The sequence below is a fragment of the Anguilla rostrata genome, chromosome 11, assembly GCF_018555375.3.
Source record: "Anguilla rostrata isolate EN2019 chromosome 11, ASM1855537v3, whole genome shotgun sequence".
Classification (NCBI taxonomy): Eukaryota; Metazoa; Chordata; class Actinopteri; order Anguilliformes; family Anguillidae; genus Anguilla; species Anguilla rostrata.
The window spans coordinates 9864612-9889365 of NC_057943.1; the positions used below are offsets into that span (position 1 = coordinate 9864612).

Below are 24754 nucleotides of genomic sequence, written 5' to 3' on the forward strand. Positions count from 1 at the left end.
ATCGGAACGGCCGGCGCCGAATTCGGTGAGCGATGCCGTCGCACCGGCTCGCTTGCACACGGCAGCCTCCGTTCCAGCACAGGCACCGGCGCTGCCGCGTGTCACAGGAACCGCATTTGCATCATCGACAGAGATGATGGTCTGAAAGTCGGCCATAAAAATAATTATAACATATAAGGAATAAATCAATATATATGGAAATGGCGGCTCCGAGCCGAGAGAGAGCATTACAGAAATGAGCCAGCGGATGCCCCGCCCAGGGGGATTCTAATCAATACAGTTTACACCCCTGTCAGGTCTGCGCTTGTTAAGATAAATCAAGCGCAGACACTCCACTGCAGACGCGCGTTTCTCATCCACCGTCCGCCAGAGTAATACCCCAATGGAAGTCATGTGACATCCTGCCCCCCCCCCCCCCCCCCCCCCCACCCCCCCACCCCCCATGCACTCCAGATCCTCAAAGGTTCTGCTCTGACAGGCTGCCATTTTGACCGCACGCTTGCTTAGGCGGCAGATTATTGGCTCCCGGAGGAGAGCCGCCGCCGCGGCGTTCTCCACCGGCCCGGCTCTCCCGCGCCTGTCAAAGCCTCGGGTTCGACAGCGGCCGGCCTGTCGGCCCGAACCAGCCTACCTGTGAACACCCCCCCCCCCGCCGCATTCCGGAACATGCTAAAGCGGGGGGTGGGGAGTGGGGGAGCCCCTTCCCCTTCCCTTTCCCTCTCAGTGCGAGCGGGCGCACTTTCATCCCTCCCCCGGGACCATCAATAATGCAATATGAAGCCCCCCCCCCCCCCCCCCGTGTGATTTATAAGCCTGCGCCCAGGCAGATAGTGCTATTACTATGCGGCCACATCTGCAGACATCAATAAATGACAGAAGGGGTCTAGGTCACAGCCGAGGTGCACCCCGGCGTCATTCCCTGTGGTGCTCATGCAGGACGGTACAACAAACAGCCTGTCCTAGTTAATATTTTAAACATCCACCAGTCTGCAGAGAACAGCCAGCGCTGCAGACCGGGTCATCTCGAAAGGAATACTATTAATAAAGAATTTACAGATTTATACGTACTGGAACGCAACTGGAATGATAAAGTTGCGGATGAAACGACAGCGGGACGCTATCTTGATTAGCGGAAGGTTAGTATCACAGTGCATATCCGGACAGTGTTTGGTACAGTAGTGCCCGGTTACAGGGTAGATTTGAGAGCTGGGTTATCGTCGGCGTGCTGAAAGAGCGTTTGAAAGACGAGACAGAATCTCTTTGGGAATGGGGGGGTCTTTCAGAACCCTGAAGCATTTGCAAATTTGAAAGGGAAGCAACTGTTGTTGTTCATCTGTAGCTTGACAGGTAACTGACGGATGAATAGGCGTGACAGCGTTTACAGTAGAAGCAACAGATTGTAGAATCAACAGATACACAGACAATGCGGACCTGACATCTATAATATTAGTCACAGATGTTTTTCTCCTCCCTCACCGTCTCTCTCTCTCTCTCTCTCTCTCTCTCTGTAGATAGGGCCCATTGTGTTCTTTGCTATTGCCATGACAACAAAGCCCGTTCACATTGTTGGTAGACTCTGCAGGGGTGGAACCTGGCCTCCTGCTACTATTAAGTCTGAGGAATCGGAGTCCACTCACCAGACGGCCTCCCATTTATCCATAAGCCTTCCCAGGCAACTCCGGAGCAGTGTATCATTGTCCCCTGACCATTAAAGAGATTATTCCTCCATTGACCCTGTCAAGAATTGAATACTGTATTTAGTGACAGGATGGGGGGGGGGGGGGGAAGGAAGAAAAAAAAAGAATAATTCTCTTTTCACGGGTAAAAGGAATCACTGGATTTCTAAAGGGGCTAAAGCCATTCTGAATTTAAGCAAGGTAAGGTTGCTGGGGATAAAAAAAAGAAAAGCTGGGACACTTCCACAACTCATATTTATTTTTCTATATTACAGTGGAAGTGTTATTCTAAGATGAAACCCCGGTCTTAAGCTCGGGGTATAAATATACTGCACATCAGGTTGATTTGTCATCGGTTTAAAAAACAAACTGAAATACAAACCGCAAAAAAAAAAACATAACATGAACTGGATGAAAAACCCACTCGACCCCAGCATACCAATCTGTATCTAATATTACTGATATTCACGTGGAAAAGATATCTCAAATCAATATGGTCATAAGTCCACGGGTAACTTACAACAACAAATCATTAATCAATCACGTTCATAAGATCCTCCTTCGGGGTAAAAAAAGAATCAATACAATGACACAATTGATAATAACAGCTGTATATTACTCCCTTCTCTCATTACTTCAATTAGCAAAGATGAAAGACGCTCAGCAGAAAGAGGGGCAAGGAACCTGGAAATGGTTGTTAAACGGTCTCATTATCATTTCCTTTCTTCATGTGAAGGCCCACATCCGTCTAAATGGAGGACTGTGATGTAATGTTACTTTATGAATTTCACCAACATAAAATAATATCACTCTATAATCTAAACATGGCAGGGGAAGAACACAATTACATTGTGTTTCACATATTCATTATTGTAGTATTACTCACACACTTACACACAAAGATATATATATACATAAACATACATACATATACACGCAAACACACACACACACATTCATATACACTGCTTTCCCAGGAAAACCTCAAGACCGTGCGTGATGTAGAACGCGTAGCAGTACAACACAGAAGCTGCCGACAGCCATACATTTAAAAGGGGAAAATCGGGAAGTCAAACGTGTTTAGCAGGATCAATGCACGGGCTTCGCTGGCACGTCCACAGGGCCCCAGACTCAGAACCCTCACCCGCTACTTCAAAGTGGTGACATGGACAATTTGAATTTCTAATCCTGATCACATCAAGAAGCCTATGGCTGAAGAATGGGAAAAAATGCGCAAAGGAAAACTAGGCCAGTGCTCGGGGAGGTGGGCTAGGGGTATTGGGGGGGGGGGGTAAGACTGATTTTAAAAATGAAACAGACAAGTTTTTTTATCCTCTTCGTGCATTGTTAAACATTCGCCAAATTTTTCAAATCATGCTAATCATGTTCTCCTTTCAAACACGCAATGTTCCCAATTTTTCAAAACACTACAGCGCTGAAGGTCGTTCTCCCATCTCAAAGCAGAGCTACTCTGTGAATAAGCAGGTGGAGCACATGCTGAGGAAAACACGGAGTACCGGAACTTCGCAGATTTTTTATTTTTCTCTCAAAACATTTTCAGTTAATTCCATCAAATGATCCACTGCTCATTAAGGCATTATGTAGATCATCCTCTAACTCATTCATAAAAACAACAGTAATTATAATATATACTGTACAATTAACAGTGATTTCTCAAATATATATATTTACACTATACAGTATACCCTATGTGCACTTAACTTCGCATAGCAAACCCAGTTAAACTCTGCGATTTCTCGGGCTAAGCGTGCTATCCTACGAGCGAAAGGCTTGGCTACGGTCTCTGTCTCGGGCTGAGCAAGCAGTGGCGTTGGGAAATGGACTCATTCGCTGACCTCGCCACCCACTCCGCCATACCTGTCCAGTGAACAGACGGTGAAAAGACACATGAGTCAACAGATAAGTGATTTTTTTTTTTTTTTTGTGCAGAGCGAAGAGGGAAGAATGAAAATCTAATTCATTGAGATATCGATCCTTCTGCTGCCACAGGCATTAAGCACTGCCACTGGAAAGCTGGAAAGCTGGCTATGGACAGCGACACCGTCTCGCACGTTCGTCTACCTGACCATCCAGCTGTTTCGACGCATGCGGTTGTTGTGCTGATGGAAAACAATTAGTTCACGGTAGACATTTGTCAATAAAAAATAAACAGGTTTTCATTATTTGGAACAATTATTTTAAGGCTCGTCTTCAGTTGAGTGTTCGAGATCACTCTGTGTAACATTTGTCTGGTACTGCATCAGAAATATTACAAACAGGGGTTTCAAAGAACGCTCTTCTTGTGTTACTGAAATGCAAACAGCCTCAAAGTTTAAAGTTGTTTTCATGTCAGAGAGTAGGTATGGGAAACCATTGCTGCCATGACAGCAAACAGGCACAGACAACATAATGCTTCCTTTGTGGAGAAGGCACCATCAGGTCCCGACCAAAACACGCAAATTGGGTGTGGGCTTATAGGGGGTGGGTTTATTAAGAACGTCATTCCCCAATCTGCCACCTAGTCCCAAACCAAGCCAGGAAAACCCGCATCTTCAACCTGAGAGCCCTCAGCTGTGTCAACGTTTCAGTGGTCGGAACCGAGGTTCTCATTCTCAAAGTTCTCAAGAGCCAAACAGGCTTGGCCAAGGAGAGTACAGGTTAGCTCCAGCAGGGCCCTGTTGCTGTCTGAGACACGCCGCAGATTGGAATCTACACTTGGAGAACGGCGTTGAGCGAGGGGAGGGGGGGGTGCGGGGGGGGCTGAAGCCAGTCAATCAACCCGCGTCTTCCCCAAGCCTTCCGCCGGCACTCAGGGATGCTGGATTGACTCCGCCCTTCGCTCGGCGTGAATCGATGCGCGTCGTCCGCACTCTGAATACCGCGTACGCGCTCTCTCTCTCTCTCTCTGCCCGCGGTGATGACAGGGCGTCGCCTTCAAATACCGAAACGAGCAGACCGCCCGCCCAAATATGAGAGCATTAGCATTCCACCTCTGTCACAGGCACTGTGCCTTCCAGAAAAGACACACCGTTTTTTTTAAAATTCACAGCCCAATAAATTAGCAGCCGCTATGCTTTTACATTTCACATGAACAGCTTTGCGTTGCATGTGCTCACATGCAGTATATTTTAGGTTTATTATGTTGTACTTAACCTTTCAATAATTGTCTAAAACAAATCCTGAAATAAAAACACTGATCAAATACTGACATGATTTTTCTTGCAATGCTGGGAATAAAAATTTTTTTTATTTTTTTAAAGAGTAATAAATATGCCAAGGTCTGTTGCCGCATACAATATTGTCAGCTATAGCAACATGATCAGAATATTGTACGACATACAAGATAATAACATCAGCAAGTCTCATGTTTAGAAACAAATGTTGACAATTTGAATGCTTACGGTAAATGCACAATGGTAAAGCGTTGCATAATAAATTCTAATGAATGATTTTTCCAGCGTTACCTACCTTGCCCCACTGTGTATTGAGCCAGACTTGTTGTAATAATAAGTGAACATTAATTAACGATAAAAGGAAAAAGGAAAACGTAAAATGAAATCATTTATCATTATTTACCATTATTGAGCCTAGGCAGGTTCAAAAATTTAAGAAAATAAAAGCCAAAGTGAGTGTGACTGCACATGGCAATGTAGACATCTCCAGGACCAACCCCAGCCCTCAGTGGGTTTTTCCTCCTGGTTTAGAAATGTGGACCATGAGATTATGAAGGGTACTCATTTCCAAATTTCAATTAATTTACTCATAAGAGTGGGGGGGACAGGGTGAATTACAGTCTTTAGGTAGAGTTAAAAAGTCCCACTTTGGTGCAACTTTTTGTCACGATCAGTCAAAGGCACAATGAATCTCACCAACTTTCAGCTGAAGACACAGTTTTGGGCAGGTGCTGTATTTATCCGCCTTTAATGTGCCTTGAGGTAATAGAGGTGGTTAAAAATCTACTCTGTCTATTTTATGTCTCTGTGTCTATGTGTAATCTGCCAGCAACTCATTGAGAATACACACAGAACTTCCTCTGTATGCGCTGTATTTATCCTCATCCCTATTACAACACTACCACCCAGTGGTGTACTACAAAATAGCAGCCATGCAAAACCTTTCATGAGACTTCCACTTTTTGATTGCTGTTTCACCAAGGGTCTCGTTTATGTGTTTTTTTGTTTGTTTGTTCATTTTTTCCCCCCCATTTGCTGGCTCAAAAATAGATACAACAGTATCTAGCGCATGATTTACTGAAACAGCTACGGACATGAGTCATGACACACAGCAAATATAAATAGAATCTTTTTTTTTTTTTTTGCTGCACTACTACAGTATGTTTGCCTTTAATTGCCATGGAACATTTTTTCGTTGTGCAAAGCAAAACAGTGCTAAATGGTACAGTGGTTACGAGAAAGAGATAAGAGAAAAAGAAAAAGCATTAGCTAACGTGAACTTTTAAAAGGCACTGATTTTAATGTAATAAGAAAATAGATTTTTTTATTTAAAGGACGGATGAAGACGTGTAAGTCATATGTTTTGCGGCTGTTCAAAACACGTGAAATGTGTCCACAAACCTCATAAACGGACCCGTCCTCGAAGCGCATAATACCGTGGCCTTGTCTTTGGTCCAGCAGCCAGTCCCCTTCATACTGATCACCATTCCTGGGTAAGAAAAAAAAATTAACATTATTCTAAAATCATCACCGTTGAAAAGTATCCCCCGAAAGCACTTCAATGTCACCCGTGCCTACTAATTACAATATTTACTAAATATTTACTATTTGCCAAAAACTAATGACATTAGTATATTTTTTCATTTAATAAATTCAGTTGTTGTCCCATGTTAAATTACACACACCTTTTTAAAAAAGGCTTTTCATAAAACAGTTACCATGAAAACCCAAATTGTATGATCTCTTTTACCTGAAATCCATTATGCCTTCTCCATGCTTCTTATTTTCGTGAAAAGAGCCCTCGTATGTGTGTCCCTCCTTATCCAAGAGGAGCCCATGCCCTGGAAGGCCACAGCACAGAACCACTCACTCATTTCTTTAATAATCAAAATAATAAACATGTATAAGTATGTTGTTATGTGCCTGTGGGGCATCAGGGCAATTCAGAATCCCATACATTATATATTTTCTTTCTTTTCTGCTCTTTTATTTTAATTTCTGTTGTATGTGACATCAGGTTGTTGTGCATATTGTGTCTTGTCTGTTTTTGCTGTTGATTGATGATATGCCCAACAATTAATCCAGCAATTAATTGCCCCTTGCGGATAAATAAAGTTTGTTGAATTGAATCGAATCGAATCGAATCGAATTGAATCGAATCGAATCGAATCGAATCGAATCGAATCGAATCGAATCGAATCGAATCGAATCGAATCGAATCGAATCGAATCGAATCGAATCGAATCGAACTGAATTGAATTGAATTGAATTGAACTGAATTGAATTGAACTGAATTGAATTGAATAGAATAGAATAGAATAGAATATTATCCATTCACAGCTAGATTTCTTTTTACCAAAGCAATTCTTATCAAATGCACGGTTTCAAGGATTCAGCAGCGTCCCACTCTGGATTCAATCCTGCAACCCTCTGGGTAAATGGTTCCCTCACAGCCTCCTCAGGACTGAGCGTGAACTTTAGTATTCAGAGTCTGGACTCACATTAATTCATGCTTAGAGAGAGAGGGATGAATCCCTAACCGCCATCCTTCACTGCCGCCCGTCAGAAAGGAGGTGAGGGATGAGTGAAATACCTTCTCGTAGTCCATAGCAGTACTCTCCTTCATACTTCTCTCCACTGGAGTACTGCATCACACCACAGCCATGAAGCTCACCGCTTTTAAACTGCCCAGAATAAGAGTTGCCTACAGACAAAATCAAACAGCATCATTTCAGTGAAATCACTGGAGTGATGGTCACCCAAGACATGTGTGAGTGTGTGTGTGTGTCTGTGTGTGTGAGTGTGTGTGAATGTGTGTGTGTGTGTGTGTGTGTCTGTGTGTGCATGTGTGTGCGTGTGTGTGTGAGTGCGTGTGTGTACGTGAGCATGTGTGTGTGCGCATGTGTATGTATGCTGCATTATTTATTTTGTGTATCTTTAATGTATCAATGAGGAACATCCTAGTGAGATTGACATTTAATGAGAGACCTCAAGAGAGCAACATACATTAAAATAAAATCATACCAAAGTGTCAGCACCATGCCAGCATATTTTCAAAGTATATTAGTATAAAATAAGAACCTCTTTTAATCCCAGAAATAGGCTTACCTGAGTGTGCCCAGTATCTTAATCCATTCCCTTCAATTTCTCCATTGGCAAATTCACCCTCATAGAAACTGCCATCCTTCATAAAAAGTTTTCCATGCCCTGATATGACAGAAACAATATAGAATTGGATTATTAAGCACATCAAAACAACCATCCTCAACTACAGTAGGGTCTTGTACACATACATATTGTACACAAAACATACAGCAACGATGCACAAGTGCAAAAACAAACTGCTTTAAGTCATAGTTTAATACATTTTTAAGACAGACATTTAAAAAAAAGTATTTTAATGTAAACTTCAGACAGTACGATGTTTTTATGGGCCTAGTATTTAAATTGTGTGTGTTTGTGATTGCTTAAAAAACGTATTTATTCATATGGATTATATGAATCAGCTTAATCAAAGTATTTCAGGTACCTTGGGATTGGTTTTCCGAGCAGGTTCCACAAATTGAGAAAAACGGAATGGTGTCATTTGAAGATGGGGGTTTTGATGAGTTTTTTATGTTATTTTTTTAATGACGGATCACAGTCAAACAGATTGTATTATTCATTTCAGGTTTTGCCAAGTTTACGACGCTACGAGCTACCAACTGCCGGTAAACTCATCATATTATCAGCTGTGTTTTGCAGCAACTTTGTATTAACATCCAGCTGGTGAGTTAAACGAACTTTAAGCCTACCGTGTTTCTTTCCCATCTTCCATTCGCCTTCATAGCGAAAGAAGCCATTTGGATACACATACACACCAAACCCTAAAGAAACAATTGACATTAGAACATTCAATTAATCCGCTTAGCAAACTACAACTAATCAGCTACTTGATTTGTATAACGCCTAGGAAGGGGCGACTAGCGTAACATTAGTAATCTTAATTTAGAAAATGCATTTTACCGTCTCGGGCAAGATTTTTCACTTGTCCACTGTAGTGCTGACTGATCCTTTGATGTTTGGCAGCCATCTTGCTCTGTTTAAGGCGTCCCTAGCAACCGGGTAACTAGGTGTAAATACGTCCCATGATTAGGAATGAATGAGCCATAATAAGAAAATCAAGCGATCGAAAAGATTATAAGTGGTAGAGTGAGTGCCATTGTGTTTGTAAGGGTGATCGCAGACTGCGTGTCTTAAGAGTATCTACATGCTTTTAAATATGCAGGTATTTTAGCATGCATGTTGTTTACGTATATTAAAGGGGGTGTCTAATACATCAAAAAAATCCTCAATATGTTTTGTGAAGTAAAATAGTATGTATTTATGGAAGTAACTGGAAGAGGTGAAAACAGAATTTTAATGAATCAAACTTCAACAGAGCATACAGTTTTTTTTTGTTGTTTTTTTTTAAACCTTAATAAACAACCAATTCAGGCTTAAGAAACTGGATTAGGTGTACAATATAGTCTTAATCTATTAAGCTCTGAGTTGAAGAAAATGCTGTACACTGTTGAGTTCAGTGCTGTACCGCCTATGTTTGATACAACATTTATTAAGTGTTGTTATTTGTAGGGATGTTTTCCAAATATGTAAGCAACACAAACTTGAACTCTTCAGAAAATATTTAGCCTTGGGCAATCATTTACTGAGTGTATTCTGACCATCTGGCAACTGTTGATTATGGGAACACCTTGGAACAGGAAAAGTGACAATGGAAATTTATTTGCATTTTTAAATCTGGCTGGGATTACAAAAATGTCCTTAAATTTCAGTAATTATTTTGCTTTTCTTGAGAGTTCAGAGATTCAAGTAATCACAAAGATATTATTTCCAAACTGAATTTGTGTAATGTTAGTGTTTGCTTGTAAAACAAGGACATTTGTAAACACATGTACGTTTATAAAAAACGTTGATCAAATCCCACCCTCTGTTTTGATAGAGCCATGAAGTTGTTTCCATGGGAACGTACTGGGAATGAGGTCTCATTCTCCAAACTTCTTGTTGCGTAACAAGATCTGCAATGCAGCTTACAGCATACTGAGAAAAATGCATGCACCGAACTTTGGAAGATTTTTTGTTCCTGAGAATACTTATGTCGACTGGATACTACTGCCTATGTATGTCTGAGGTGCGGTTTTTAAATGTGACCACACAGGCCAGAATACAATTTCCAATTTCCTCAATTAGTTTAACTGAACTTCACGCTGTATTACAACAACATTTGTCCTACACTTTGACTTACAAGTAAAAGCAAATGTTATATCGTCTTCACAAACTCAGTTTGGTTTGTCAGTTTTACTGATTTTGGTATTTTCCCAACTAAATTTTTTGTCAAGGTTAAGGACATTAAGGACGACCAGTCTCAGACTGTCATTTTCTTTACAAGCTGATAAAGAAATGGGAGAAAAAGAAATATAATCATGGTACAAGTCAGCCCATCCTCCTTATACTCTGAACTGTGCAGACATAAATTTCTGTTCTCAGTGGACAATTTCCAGTTTAGCAGAACAAAACGCAGTAGAAAGTTGGTCATTCGAAGCCTGAAGAATAAATCTGGGAAAACAATTCAAAGCTAATCTGATGATTCTAGTGGGTTTCACAACACTGAACCGAAACCTTGCAGCTGAAATTCTAATACTACCACAACAAGTATCAATGTATTGAACAAACAAAACCTCAAAATGTTGAAATTTAGCAAACTGTTTAAAAAGTTTGAACATTCTAGAAAATGCATGTATAAAAAATGAAATGATAACTAGGTTGTTCCAGGGTTAGAGCACAACAAAACCCTTTGCAATGTTACTCCCCCCCACTCCATCAGAATTGTTTGCAAATAACATCAATGACTCTGAACCCCAAAAATACACTTCCAGCATGCATGTCTATGATATCCTGTGAGTATTCGGAGAGACGGGGTTCATCCACTACAGTACAGTACAACAAATTCACTCTTCATTTTCAAATTTAATTATTTTTTTCCATGTGGGCTACAAATTTGCCAGCTCATGGTTCGGTGTCTCTGAGGCAAAAGTATCCTGTCTTGACAAAATCATCAACTTTCAACATTTCGCATTTCACAGTAAACTAAATGTTTTGTTTTGTTGTCTGTGAAGTGAAATGATGTAGGAATTAGGGATGCTTGTCACAGAAAGGACTGAAAAAAGCAGTTATGAAGGCATGATGTTTTATTGTACTAGCAGATCGTGGATTCATGTTAGGCTGCAAAAAAAAAAGGAATATAGTTGTACTGACCTAACAACCCAAAGAAACTGTTGGACAGTTTAGATTCAGGATGTCATACAAAAAATACTGGCTATCTATAACAGTCATACAGAAAAATACAAAAATACAGGGACTGCATGGAGATTACATCTTCTAAAAACTAAGAACATTCTCTAGTATTTAAGAAAAGCTCATATAGTTGAATGTAAAGCATTTCTCAGTGGTAGCAAATGGCATAAGCTTGTAAAAGATAACAGTCGTCTTCCAGCTATGAGCGAACCATTTGTTTTCCCGTCGGGATTCATTGATTCCTCTTTCAGACTCTGGCTGTTATGGGTGTGGAAATAAAGGCTGTACAGAGAAGCATTCATTAGGCTTTGCTCTTCTCCGAGCTCTCCGCCATTTTCTCCTCGCTCCGGTTCCCCAGACGCTGGCCGAGTTCATTGGACAACACGGTGCAGCAGGATTTCTGTTTGAAAAGAGCAGGAAACACGTACTTGGAAAGTTCTCGGTCAAGCAGTCATTTGGTTCTGGTCAATTAACTGGTGTTTATTTTATTTTAGTGCAAGTCTGTGGATTCCTTGATACTGTAGCATGTTTTAAAAAAAAAAAAAACTTGCTTGAAAAAAAAAAAACTTGAGGAAGAGTGTGTGTGTCTGTCTATTTGTATGTCCTTTTGTGGGTGCACGTGTTGTGTGTGTGTGTGTGTGTGTGTGTGTGAGCGAGAGACAGAGAGAGAGAGAGAGAGTGAGTGAGTATGTGTGTGTGTGTGTGTGTGTGAAAGCAAGAAAGAGAGAGTGAGTGTGTGTGTGTGTGTGTTGGTGTGTGCGCGTGCGAGTACAGTACCTTCTGGTCCTTGGCACTGCTGTTGGACTTGCAGGCCAGCTCCAGCAGAGCTAGCAGCAGCCCCAGGCCCAGTCCCAGGGCGAGCACCAGGAACATCCCCTTCAGACTGTGGGGCTTCAGCGCGGAGTCCTTCCCCCCCTCTCCCACGCAGCTGCTGGCCCACCACTTACGGCGCAGAAAGTCCAGTCTCCCAGACTCACTCATCTCCAGGATAGCTATACTCAGGTTCTTCACCAAAGGAGAGCCTTGACAGTACAGGCCATGTCAATTAACCACTAATTAAAACCATCACTCAGCACCTCAATCAGTCAATGAATCAATGCGCCAGTCAATCTTTCAACAGTCCAACCAATGCAAACGGCAAACATATGAGCAGTTCTTAGGCTCTTTTGCAGTTACCTGACCTGCTCTACTCATGTTCATCCACCTCAAGATGCAGTATATAACAGCCCAATTCTACACTGTATGAAGAGCAAAGGTGTTCTTCATAAACAGGCGATTGTTAAAGCATGGTTCTGTTTGAAACTTCAAACAATCAGATGATTATTTTTCCACATTAAGGAAGGCTTACTCCACTAAAAACATGACAACTAGGCGCCCCCCACACAACGCTCCGTCCCAAAGCTACAGTAAGATCGGGTGTTCCCCGCACCGCCACATCTAACCGCGGCTGGAGCGGTCCGCTCCCCGACCGTCGGCTTACCTGTGGGAGCCGCGATGCCGTACCATCTCATTCCGGCGACGTCCGGGCTCCGGGCGAGGTTGCAGTAGCGCGCCTCCAACAGGTCCAGGGACGCGGACTCGCCGATGAAGGCGAAGTTCCCCTCCTGAGCCCGGCGGATCCCCTCCTCCATCGACCCCACGTAGCTCTTCTTCCGCTCCATGTTCTCGTAGATCCGGTGGTAAACCTGGTTGTTGGAGTTCTGCGGCGGGACCGAAAAAGCGAGCCGGTTAGCCTCGGCTACGAGAGCAGGAGAAAACGGCACGGCGCGGAGAGAGGCTCGGCCGTGGGGCTGTCGCTCGGTCAGCGTGGACATTAACGGCTAAAAGTATCAAAGCACACAACGATGAGGGCAGGCTATTCCAACCATGTAGGTTTAGGGTTTACCTTACAATCTACAGAGCGCACCCAGCGCTGTACAGAGGCTGGATCTGAATATTCCCAGGGTTTCTGCCTGTGCTACACAGGCTAGGAGGCTACTCCGTGCAGCACACGGTGAAGTAATGGACAATAATGAAATGTGACAGAGTGTCTGTCGGGAGACATTGTTGACTCTATATTCACAGTGACAGATATTGATATGCATGTAAAGGGGTCGGCCACCTTGAAGAACGAAAACGTGGAGCTGCCGCCCAGCGATCCGTAGTCAATGACGTCCTGATTGGCCAGGTCCTCAAAATTCTCTATGGCGACGTGCTTGGTGTCTGAGCGTAGCATGGAGGTGAGGTTGGCAAAGTAACATGCCAGGACCACTACTGTAAAGAGCCACCAGATGGCGCTGATCACACGTCCTGACAGGGCTTTGGGATGAGGGCCAGCACCTAAGACAATCGAGTACATCCTTTTAGGAGGCAATGATGCACTTGACAGGGAAACCAATATATTGGGACTTCTACAAATTAAAATTTAACACACACACATGCACTTACAGACACACACTCATACACACACACACCCACACACGTGCGCGCACACACGCACACACGTCGCATGCTGGTCGTTACCTTGTAGAGTGAGGGCTGCAGCAGTGTACCAGAGGCTGTGTAGGAGTGTGAAGCTGTTGTCTTCTGTCTGGGGTTGGGCCCACTCACAGGGGCTTAATCTAGCCCAAACACACATGGGACATCTGAGTCAATAGTCTCTCTGCCATCTCTGCACCTCTGCCAAACTCTTAGTGTTCACTTCACACTTCTCCACAAACTTCATGCAGCTTTAAAATGGGAATAAAGGCAGGGTCTCTGGGGAATTAGAGGTACAATGCAGACAGTACTCAGAAAAAGATATCCCTAAATTATTTTTTAATTTTTTAACTGAAATTCTCTGTCTCCACAACAGCGGTCCACCTGTTCTCCCCATTCGGACTGAGGAAGCTGCCTTCTCCTCGTTTGAGTTTTCTTTACGACGCACAGATATGGCTCACACATTGGGTTCTAAAAGGAGGAGTGTAACAGTATGTCGTAATGATACGCGTGTAATTATGATTATGCATAAACTCTCTCCGTTCGCCCATCGTCTGAGGAGCGCAGAGAGCGCGCCGGCGTCTCACCGCGTGGCGATGCACATGCAGACGGCCGTCACCAGGTACGCGGCAAGGATCCCCACCCACGTCTCCGTGGCGAAGGGGCACAGGAAGCTGAAGTAGCCGGGCTCCTCCGGCGCCCTGTCCTTGCTCAGGATGAAGCTGATGCCCGTCTGCATGAAGGGCGTGGTCATGTCCACGACCCGCTCCCGCATCGCCGTGACGGTGAGCGGAGCCACCGCCAGGTCCGCCTCCTGGGGGGGGACCGCAGCGAATGAGCGCGTACGCAGGCCCCGCCTCCGCGGCTGGAGTCATTACATCACAATATGGAACCCTGCAATCACTGGGCAGATTGTAATCTCAGCCAGAGTGATGAACAGCAGTGTAGAACATCAGTGATGCCCTCAGGAAAACAAAGACGCAGTATCACCAAGAAGGCACATTTAGAATCACTGAGTAATATTAACCTAACAAACAACATTTTGCACCTGTGGTTCTGTACCTATAATATTAACCAAAAGGAAATCCAAGGAAAGAAAGAGAAAAAGAGTATCGAGAGGGGTTCAGGGGAGCCATGTTGGAATCCGAAGACAGGAGTCTTCAGTATGCTTCAGAAGATGGGCAGGGTTTCTGCTGTTCTGACTGCAGAGGGAAGCTCATTCCACCACCAGGGATCCAGAACAGATCTTTCATTAGGATCTTGCTGGAAAACTCAAGGATAGCCTGTTTGATTTACTTATACCTAAGCACGTGGGGGAAAATGGAAATATATACAGACAAGGCTTGGATGTGAACATGGCTTGGATGTGAACCTGTCTTGCTTCCACCCCTGACCCCTAACCTCTGACCTCTGCACTCACCCCTCTCATCACCTCCCCAATCATGCCGTTCCAGTTCCCGCTCTCTTGTAAACTGCCGTATTTGCCATCCTTCACCACGTGCAAGTTGTACTTGAAGTCCAGTTTCTTGGCCAGTGCAGACAGCAGGTCAATGCAGAAGCCCTCCAGCTGGGAGCCAGTGGTCATGGCATAGGGATCTTCCTGCAAAACAGAAAACAGACCATTCAGTCACACTTTACCATAAATACCCAACAAAAATGACTTACATGGCTGATTTACATACTTTAACCGTTGATAATTAAATGCAAAGCATATTTGCAATAGTTTAGAATAATATTTTGCAACTACAAAACCTATTAATACATCAAAGTAATGTGAGAATGATGTACTATTAACAACACGTTATATCAGTGATATTATTTGGCATTGTTACTCACCTTTACAGTGGTGACAGATAATACTTGTGGCCCTAAAATAAAAAGAAATGAATAAAAATTATATAAATTAACATGAACTGTAAACCTGTCATTTCAAATGTAGGACCCTTCATCAGATTTGTGATCGGCATTGTGCCAGACAATTGTCAAGCGCTGTTTTAAATCAATACAAAGCGGTTTCGCTGAAAACAACGACCGTCACACAGTACGTTTGACTGTGATGTTTGTCCTTAGTTTTGTGGAGTGCGCAGTCCGAGAGAACGAGGGAACCGTAGCCCGCGGTATTTTGAGAGGACAGTACAAAGGGCGAGAGGCGAAAAGGAGGTTTTAATTTGGACTGAAGAGCCTTTTCTTCACAACTCCCACTCACACCGTCTGGCAGGGGATCGTTTCGTTTGAAGTCATCCCGGCCGGATGAGGGCTTCTCTGTTGTGGTTTGGATCCCTAACTTCCCTCCCATAGCGGGGGGGGGGACAAATTCTTAAATTTATCCGGCAGGGACAGCGACACTCTTGTGCCTTTCTTTGGGGAGGCCTCCCTCTCCCCTCGGTCAACAACCTCGAAGCGGATGTATGAAGAGCTCACAAGGAGATAGCGAGAGGTAAACAGTGGGCCCACATTCAGCTTCGCACACCTCCCGCGGTGCGGTCGAACCCGGGGCCAGCCACGGACGTGTTCCGGTGCCCCCAAGGGTCCTCTGTAACCCCCCCCCCCCCCCAACCCCCGTCATACAACTTGGACATTTTCTGAGTCACAAAGATTTGTTTTGTTGCCATTAAAACTGTGACCAATGCCATTTAGTGTGTCAATTTGGCGTTAAACAAGGGAAGCCAGTGTGAGGGGGGCAGGGGGGGCAGGGGGGGCGGGGGGGTCGTGGGGTAGGGGGCAGTCAATGAGTTTTGAACGTTTACATTCAAACAAGAACCCCGGGGCTCCGTCAGTCTCGCTGACCGTCGCTGACACACATCATCCGCCTTTTTAAAAAACTGGTCAGCCATGCTGCTCATTGGCTCCTCGTTAATTGGGGCTGAATTGATTGATTAGAATTCATATTCCAGCTGGCTGCCTTCTGGTCTCCGTCAGAATAAGGGACAGTCTGAGCCAAACAGGAGCCGGCTCTTTGCTTTGATATAATCCCAACTGACAATCTACTCCCTGGTCAGCTTTAAGATGTTTCTGACATGTCCTGAAAGAGGAATATTATGGGCTGACACAGCCAATTGTTTTATTACTGAGTGGTGCTTCCCTCATACACAGATTTAATTTAGGAGACTTGAGTAGAACTATTCATTATACGTCAGATTTGAAAAGAGGTTTTTTTGTTTTGTTTGGAAAAGCAGTCAAATTCAGTCAGCCCTTCATAGCACTCCTGCCATTTCAGTACTGTTCTAAGCCCCACCCCCATCACCAGTGCAGGCAAATGGGCATTTACTTTATTTGAGCTAATTTCAAATGTGTAGCTGTGAGCTGAGTTGATTTTGCCCCCGTCGTCATCTTACCTGCAGTACAGAACCTGGCCAGCAGGAGCGCTGTCACGCACGTAACGAGTCCGTCGGTGACCCTCATTTTCTCAGCGCTGTACCTGGCGATGGAAAAGAGAAGCACCCCACTGAGATCTTCACCACTGCAAAGATTCACTCAACACTCCAGAAGTGACCACTTCATAAGTGCAGTCAGATTCATCCAACACTTAAACTGTAGCATACAGATGATCCAAAATCCAGAATTTAGCACTGTTCTAACCAGAGGAATGCACTGTATGCAAACATATCTTACTGTAATTCTGACTCAACACTGCTTGTTTCACTGTCACCATAAACTAAACAAACATAAAAAAATATATATATATACATTGCATCATCTTTAGATTTTCACCACTTTGTATGGAATTCTAGACATCTGACATCAGACATTTGTAAGCAAGTCGACATCAAGCCTAGCATCAATAATAAAATTTTAATACATATAGAACAAATTAAGTACAGCCATAAATTGAAGTACTGTACCTCAATTTTATGTGACATGTATCATTCACAAATTAAAAAATAATAATAACAAGAAATAATTGGTAGAGACCAGTTATCTACACTACATTCAGAAAATAAAAGATAGGAAAATGTCTGTTATTGCATGGGTAATGTCATATTTGAGTAGTACACCAGGAAAACTGCTGGAAGGGGTACTGCTCAGTTGAATCTGAACTCATAATGAACCATTAACTACACACAGTCAGTCTGGCATAGGCAAAGAGAGCAGAACAGTGAGTCTTACCTCAGGAGGCCTGACTGGGGTCTGGGAGCACACTCCAGGAAACTGAAAAGAGACACATCATCTGCCGGATTATAAAGGGGGTGGCCCCAATGCTGCTGAGGGGGACCAATCAAATTTGAGGGTGTGAAGCTTCCAGAACCCGTGCGTGCCGGGAAACGCACCCCCAAAACTCTGGGAGGGGGGGTGTGGCGTGGTCCAGGCTTCCCTGACATACCTCAATGAGGATAACAATAAACATGTGATTCCAAAACGCACTGGCCGTTGGCCAGTTCCCGCGGCGGTACACCGAAAGATGCGAGTTCCAAGCCTTCCTCTGCGTGGGTGTAGGTGCAGGGAGACGGGCAAGATGACCCGAAAGAGGAGGAGGCGGATGAACGACACGTCCAGGGTGCCAAATCTTGATCCTTTATTCCTGGAGGGTGCTGTCGTCGGAGCGATTGCTTCAGCCGATCGCATTCGGGTTAAAACACTGTAGGAAATTTTCCCAATTATAATAATTGGTGCGGTTACAGCCACTGAAATGGAAAAAAAAGATGAACCAAATGGAAAATGAAATTATATTGATGGGGGGGAAAAAAAAAAGTTATTCATGCTCATTCAAGGACAGACAAGCATTTATCACCACTGGGTCACAGTGCTCCCAGGTCCCGACACTCCAGCTCTGACTGACAAACGATTCAGATGAATTGATGGCGCAGACATCACATGACCCTCCGTTCAATTACCTGCCATTCAATTCAATTCACAGGTAAGCAGACAAAGACAGTGCTTTCCAAGCAGCTTCTTTGCAAACATTTAAATGCAGCATCATATATAATAAATTTGTTTTTTTGTTGTTTTTTTTTTAAATTCGAGGACTGCTGAGATTGGCATCCTCCTCCCTGGTTTATTTGCTTAAATCCACCTCCATTTTGTTCTAATGAAGCCAAACCAAACAGCCTTCAGCCAGCAGCCTTGGGGGGGGGGGGGGGGGGGAACCTCTGTTACAACATTCCCACAGTTAGTCGCACTCAATGGACTTCAAACCAGGGCCTGAAGGCCGAACTACTTCCAAACAGGCCTGATGAATACGGATTTGAAGTGAGGCGACGGCGTCCATGGAATTCTAATGAAGACGTCCTTTGTGAGAGTGACGGCGGGGGGGACAATCTCTGTCACTCAGCGAAGCATGCAAGAGCGCCCGGGGAAGTTTTCAGCGCCGCGGAGAGGCTTCTGGCAACCTGATGTCACACTGGCAGCCGTCGCCCTGGCAACCGGAGCCCGGGCATGCCAAGAAGCCGTCGCTCGGCGTGTCGTTCAAAAAAGCAGAGAGGAACGATTTAAAGCTTTATCATCGCGGCTAAGAACCATGGAGCCCCCTAGCGCCCCCCCCCGCCCCAGTCAATAGTTAATACAGAGTCGCGGTGTTTTGTGCGACTGTATGAATACAAATGAAAGGGCCTGACGGAGCCCCGCGGTGCTGCCGCGGAGACGACCGCACGCAGAGCCGCGAACAAACAGAGCCGCCCGGCGACAGCGCGCAGGCAACACCGCGAGAGCAGAACACGCGGGTCACGTGACACCATGCGACCTCAGCTCCTCTTCAGCGTGAGCTCCTCTTCAGCATGAGCTCCTCTTCCGTGTTTTCGCCAAATTTACATTCCGTGAGACAGAATGATGAAATCCAAAAAACAACCACCCAGGAGAATGGGGGTTGGGTGGGGTGGGGGATGGGGGGGAGGGTTCAAGGAGCGATACTGATGTACCATTAATTAAGAGCAAAGCGTGTTCCCCGCATCCAGCTGCTTTTAAAGAGCGCAAACATTTCTTCACAATCAGCACACGTACTCTCTTCCCCACGGGGCGGCTTTGTGGCCCAGACGGGGGGGGGGCGAAGCGGGTGACTGAAGGTAAACAAAAGCACGCTCTGGAGGCACAAAAGAGGATGATGTCGAGAGTTGGAAAGCAGATCTGTAAAGATTAAATGCTTTTATTCAATTCATGGTCATTTACATTCGTTGGTTGAAAGTCCAGATATACAGATTTTTTGCATGTCGTTGGTTTCGGAAATAATATACACAACCGAGAAAATCGTTTTCCTACGCAAAAATTATACAGCTATATCATTCAACGTAGACGGATGACTCAAAGTTATTACTCAAAATAAAATGTAAAAAAAAAAAAAAAGTTAATATATATTTATTATATTTCTAATTACATATGGTTACATTTAAATATTGTTCCTAAAATGTTGCGCAAAAACTAGTATGGCAGTGCAAAACAGTAGAAATGGAGACATGCTTTGTAGCAAGCCCTCATATAAATTAACATCTAAAATTGCAAAGATTTAGTGTGATGCCGAATATCATGCATCACTTAACTGAGCACTGACAGTCATTGTCCCCCCAGTAAAATAAAAAATTTAAAACTGACAAACGCTTAGGCAACATGCAATGAGATTTAAAAAATGGGGAAACTACAGGAGCAATTTCGTGATCTGAAAAACGATCATCTGCTTCTGTGTGCAATACAGTCAAGTATAAAGGACAGTTTTGTGAGCACATGCCTTGTGTATTCACAGTTTTCAACCAAATTGGCAGTTTACACAAATCACACATTATTCACATAACAGCTAACTGTTAAAATGTAAAGGAAGAAGTACTACATACGCATAGAATAAAAAATAACATTTCTTAAAAAACACCATTCTTATGCGACATGGTGCAACTTGCTTGTCTGCCTGTCTCGTACTGTAAAGGAAATGACATCTGTAGTGATATAGTCTTAACCTCCCAAAAATTGTATCTTCCTCAATACTGCCACATTGTACCAATAACAATTATTAAAATATTGCTAAAAAATAGCTTAACTACAGTACGTGTTGTCTGTCTTACACAATTTAATAATTTAAAAAAACTAAAAACAAGGAGGACAAAGTTATACAGTAGAATATCTTAATCCAGGTCTAAAACAAATATGCTGCTACATTTGAACCATGCCAATTCACAATTACAAATCAGTTGCCAAGGTTGTTGTCAATCAAAATGGACACAGCAAACAGGATACTGTGGCCATTTCCCCCAATAGTGTCAGTTAAAATAGATTTTCTTTTAAAAATCCAGTATAAATGTACAGTAGCAATTTCATGGACAATATTCACATGGTGTGAACAGACAGTTGCTTTAAGAAAACCACTGTATGAAGGAGTTATGGGCTAAACCTCTTTTTTTGTCCGCGCAAATATATAAATGTGATCCAGAATGACATGGACAGCCAGTAGGTTAGAGTTTGCACAGTTAATAATCTGTGAACAATCTGATGCTAATGTCTGACTGAACATTACCGTTAGTTTTGTCTATTAACAGTATGGGATAATATGACAGCATTTAACATTGTCTTGTATGTAATTACAACTTTGATTCAGGCTTCTCAAAAGGTGTCAAGGAATGGAAGAACTTGACCAAAAAACATGCGACTGTGGTGCAGGTATCCCATAAAAAAACGATAGCTAGAGGGGCTACTGTAGGCCTACAGAGTTTTCAGTGCTTGACCAAACATTTGAACGGACTCCCATCAAGACGTACAGGTTCTTTAAAAAAAGAAACTTCTCTACAGTATCCATTGCTTTTAAAACGGGAGGAAGGGGTTAAAACAGGAAGGGGGTCTTCAGGAACAGGGGAAACGGGGGGGGGGGTGAGGGTCAAGCGCGGGGGGGGGGGGGGGCTTTGCGTCCTCTCAGAGTTTGAGCGTGAAGAAGACCTCGTCGTCCGCGCCGCTGGTGCTCTGCGCGGGCGGCGCCGCGGGCAGCTGGCTCAGGAGGTCCAGGCTGGCGCAGGGGCTCCGGGCCACGGAGCAGGCCCCCTCGGGGTTCCCCCTCTCCTCGATGGGACTGCCGCCATGCCGGGCCAGGCCCTGGAGCCGCTGCCGCTCCTGCGCCTGCTTGGCCCTGTTGGCGATGTAGCGCACCCTGCTCTGGCTACGCGAGGAGGACCTCCTCAGGGGCACCGCCTCCTCCCCCTCCTCCTCCTCAGGCTCCGTCTTCCGGGCGGAGGAGGCAAAGTCGCTGGCCGTCAGGGGCTCCACGTCCGTCAGGCGCCGCAGCTGCTCCTGCAGGTCGTCCTGGGCGCGGGGGCGGGGCCGGCGCGGGTCCCGGGAGGGGCGGCTGATGAAGCTTCGGCTGATGCTGCGGTACTTGCTGTCGAAGTTGCTGGCGAAGTCGTCCGAGGTCAGGTCGCCCAGGCTCTTGGACTTGCCGCTGGCATCAGTGTTGTTGCCGGCGGCGACGGCGGACGCGGCGGGCTTCCTGGCCGTGGACGAGGCCTGCCGGAGGCCCTCCATGTAGAGGCGGCTCCAGGTGTGGCGGCGCTGCATGAGCCGGCCGGCGTCCCGGGGCTCCTTGGCCAGGGGCCGCGGCTGCAGCTCGTCCGCCAGCTCGCCCGCGTCGTCCCCCCCTGCGCCGCGCAGGTTGGGGTTGGACTTGCTCTTGGTGACGCGCGGGGGGGCGGCGGCCCGCGGCCGGCCGGCCTCGTCCTCCCCGGGCTCGCGGCGGGCGCCGTTGAGGCAGGGCAGGCTCTTGCGGGCGAGGTTGGGCAGGGACAGGTCGATGACGGTGTCGTTGGAGGACAGGCTGGAGGACGAGGACACGCTGTCGCGCTGGCTGCTCGCGTCCAGGCTGCTCCACAGCCGGTCGTTGGCGGTGGCGTCGGTGCACACCTCCGGGACGGCCCACTGCCCGCCCCCCGAGCACGCCGCCCTGACGTGCCCCTCGCTTTTGGTCCGCCTGACGGGGGCGCGGGGGCTGCCCGAGGCCAGCTCTTTGCTCCGCAGAGCTCTCACGGCCTGCCCTCTCTGAGAAGAGCTCTCCACAGGAGGGGGAGGAGCCTCGCCGGCCTCCCGACCAATCACAGATCCCTCCTCGTCGGAGGATGCATTGCCACCCGGCGCTCCCTGGCCCTGGCCGTCCTGGTTCAGAGGGGGGGTGCGGGGCCTCAGGGTGAGGTCAGGGGTGGGCGAGCGGGGCTCGGTGTTGCCGTGGGAGCCGGGCTCTTCATCGACCGCTCTGCCGGCGCTGCTCTCGTCGAGGACGGCGTTCGCGGTGCCGGAGGGGGCGGAGTCCGCAGGAGGGCACGGGCTGACCTCCTCGCTCTCGTTCTGCGGGCCTCTCTCTCCGTGGTGCGGGGCGGGGGGTGGAGAGGTGGGGGTTATTGCTGCGGGGGGTGTCGGATGGAGGGGGTCCGGGGGGCCGGAGACGGATGTGGTGCGGGGCGGGTTCCTCTCCTCAGATTCCTCAGCAATGGTTTCCAGGGGTTGCGGTGGAGTGACTGATGTGGGGTCGTCTGCAGAACAACAAAAGGTCATCCTCACGTGAGCCTCTCGGTCCAAATAGAACACCAAACATCTAACTCAGGGCTGTCAAACCCTGTTCCTGGAGGTTTTCATTTCAACCCTAATCACACCTGACTACCAATTAGCAGCTCAACAAGATCTACAGCTGCTGAATGACGTGTGCTGTGTGGCAGTTGGGAGTAAAAACCTACAGGACGGTAGATCTCCAGGAACAAGGTTTTCACAGCCCTGATCAAGCTAAACATCAAAGCAGCAAGTAAACATAATGGCAACTGACTATAATAACTATCTAATGGCATGTTAGACTATCTTTCATATACTCTTCTTAAACGCTACAAGCATGCATAAATAAAATAAATACTGAAATTTTAAGAGAAAAAACAAGACATGAAAGAATGGCATTGTACAACAATGAGAACAGTACAACTCTGAATGCAGGTATCCAGACAAGCAGACCAAAAACAGAGGAGAAACTCAACAAAAGTATGAGAGGGACAATCATTTTCCAAAGGAACACACTGGTACCCCCCCACAAAACATGCGGCCTGCAAGCAGCATGCTACAAACATGCTTAAAAAGTGCTCCTCCTCGCGCGTTTTAAGCTGGATGAAACAAGATGGCGGACTCTGCAGTGTGGCCTTCAGCCCGACAGCCTTCAACACAAGCCTCGGGGCCAGCGAGTGTACCGGTCATACATGCGGACAGAACTCAAGCGTGATAACAAGGGGGACCTGGCCAGTCCTGCGCACACGTTCATCACACCCTTTCCTGTTCCGACTCTGACCCACTCACAGAGTGCAGGCGAAACCGTTTCTTTTTAATGTTCTAATGTTAGAACACGACACATATTATTAGGCACCCAAGACTGGGGTGAAAAAATACAGGGGGTGTCTGAGGTACAGGAAATAAAGGGGGGGGGGAGGGGTAAGAAGATTGGTTTACCTGAGTTTGGGTCATCCCTTCAATTCTGCACTAGAGACAGAGAGCATGCAGGAAGAACAGAACATATGGAACAGTTTAGCACATCAGGGAGGGAGAGAGAGAAGTGTACACAAGCAACACCTGCAGTCATTTCCACCTGCTCGACCTTGTTTGCTCAGTTAGCTTCGTTCAAACTAGCCATTTTGTGTGCTTCAGAACTCGAGGAGCGGCCTTGAGAAACGTGACGGCACGAACCACCTCCTCCACTCTCTGATGCTATCGAAGGTAGTCATTAAAAGTGCATTTGAAGAACAGGAGGTACACACTTTAAACGTTAAACCTTTTCACTGGCCAGACTTGAGTCGATCGGGGTAGGCACCAGTGCCGTTTCTGGTTTGTTCCAGTTAGCTCGACTACTTGGTTTGACTTATTAAGAGTGTGAACATAAGTTTGAATGGTGAAAAGATGAATACCCCCGGCATGCGGTCTCCTGTATACATTAAGCCCACTAAATACTCCTGCAGGCGAGAGTACATAAGAGAAAAACATCTGTGACACTCCAGGGTCAGGGTTGTCAACCCTGCAAATAAGTGATGGAACCAGGGTGAGTCAGATTAGCATCTTCGTTAACCTACTCTTTTCTATGTAGGCTTCATAGTTACCAGCTGTCAGCTGCCAATGTAGCATTATTACCTTTTCAGCAATTACAGAAGTACAGCTGGATAGGCATTGTATAATCATCACAGGCCTGAGCCGGGTGAA

The 24754-nt window shown here is 45.6% G+C and overlaps 3 protein-coding genes across 4 annotated transcripts in view; all 3 read right to left on the minus strand.

The window, feature by feature from the left end:
• LOC135233848 (MORN repeat-containing protein 1-like) overlaps positions 1-9208 on the minus strand; it is a 134701-nt gene extending 125493 nt beyond the window's left edge. The window contains exons 1-7 of one of the 2 annotated variants that reach the window (XR_010323960.1): positions 8855-9208; positions 8644-8715; positions 7958-8056; positions 7443-7553; positions 6600-6690; positions 6251-6338; positions 1638-1734 (exon numbers count right to left, since the gene is read on the minus strand). Coding sequence is in view for 1 of the 2 variants with exons in the window: in XM_064297763.1 (XP_064153833.1) it covers positions 1638-1734; positions 6251-6338; positions 6600-6690; positions 7443-7553; positions 7958-8056; positions 8644-8715; positions 8855-8921 (625 nt within the window). In the remaining variant the exon portion in view is untranslated. The remainder of the gene's footprint in view (positions 1-1637; positions 1735-6250; positions 6339-6599; positions 6691-7442; positions 7554-7957; positions 8057-8643; positions 8716-8854) is intronic. The other variant, XM_064297763.1, reaches the window with a different exon arrangement.
• Positions 9209-11058: 1850 nt separating this feature from the next.
• si:ch211-251b21.1 (uncharacterized protein LOC571720 homolog) lies at positions 11059-17973 on the minus strand. The gene is made up of 10 exons (XM_064297762.1): positions 17747-17973; positions 16975-17057; positions 15476-15507; positions 15060-15239; positions 14227-14453; positions 13685-13782; positions 13284-13501; positions 12663-12882; positions 11960-12204; positions 11059-11582 (listed from the first exon to the last, which is right to left on the minus strand). The coding sequence occupies exons 1-10, from the start codon at positions 17956-17958 to the stop codon at positions 11484-11486; spliced, it is 1614 nt and encodes a 537-aa protein (XP_064153832.1). The 5' UTR covers positions 17959-17973; the 3' UTR covers positions 11059-11483.
• Positions 17974-22924: 4951 nt separating this feature from the next.
• The window catches only part of plch2a (phospholipase C, eta 2a), a 58930-nt gene continuing 57100 nt past the window's right edge, over positions 22925-24754 (minus strand). Inside the window, exons 21-22 of the mRNA XM_064297786.1 lie at positions 24014-24038; positions 22925-23061 (exon numbers count right to left, since the gene is read on the minus strand). Coding sequence (XP_064153856.1) covers positions 24025-24038 — 14 coding nt within the window. The 3' untranslated portion in view covers positions 22925-23061; positions 24014-24024. The remainder of the gene's footprint in view (positions 23062-24013; positions 24039-24754) is intronic.

Excerpts from the sequence above, each read along its gene's own strand:
- si:ch211-251b21.1 (XM_064297762.1), bottom strand. The coding sequence starts at position 17,958 with ATGTCAGGGAAGCCTGGACCACGCCACACCCCCCCTCCCAGAGTTTTG. Across the intron at positions 13,502-13,684 it reads TGCAGCCCTCACTCTACAAG|GTGCTGGCCCTCATCCCAAA; the intron begins GTAACGACCAGC and ends CGATTGTCTTAG. Across the intron at positions 12,883-13,283 it reads CCACGTTTTCGTTCTTCAAG|AACTCCAACAACCAGGTTTA; the intron begins GTGGCCGACCCC and ends GTCCCGCCGCAG.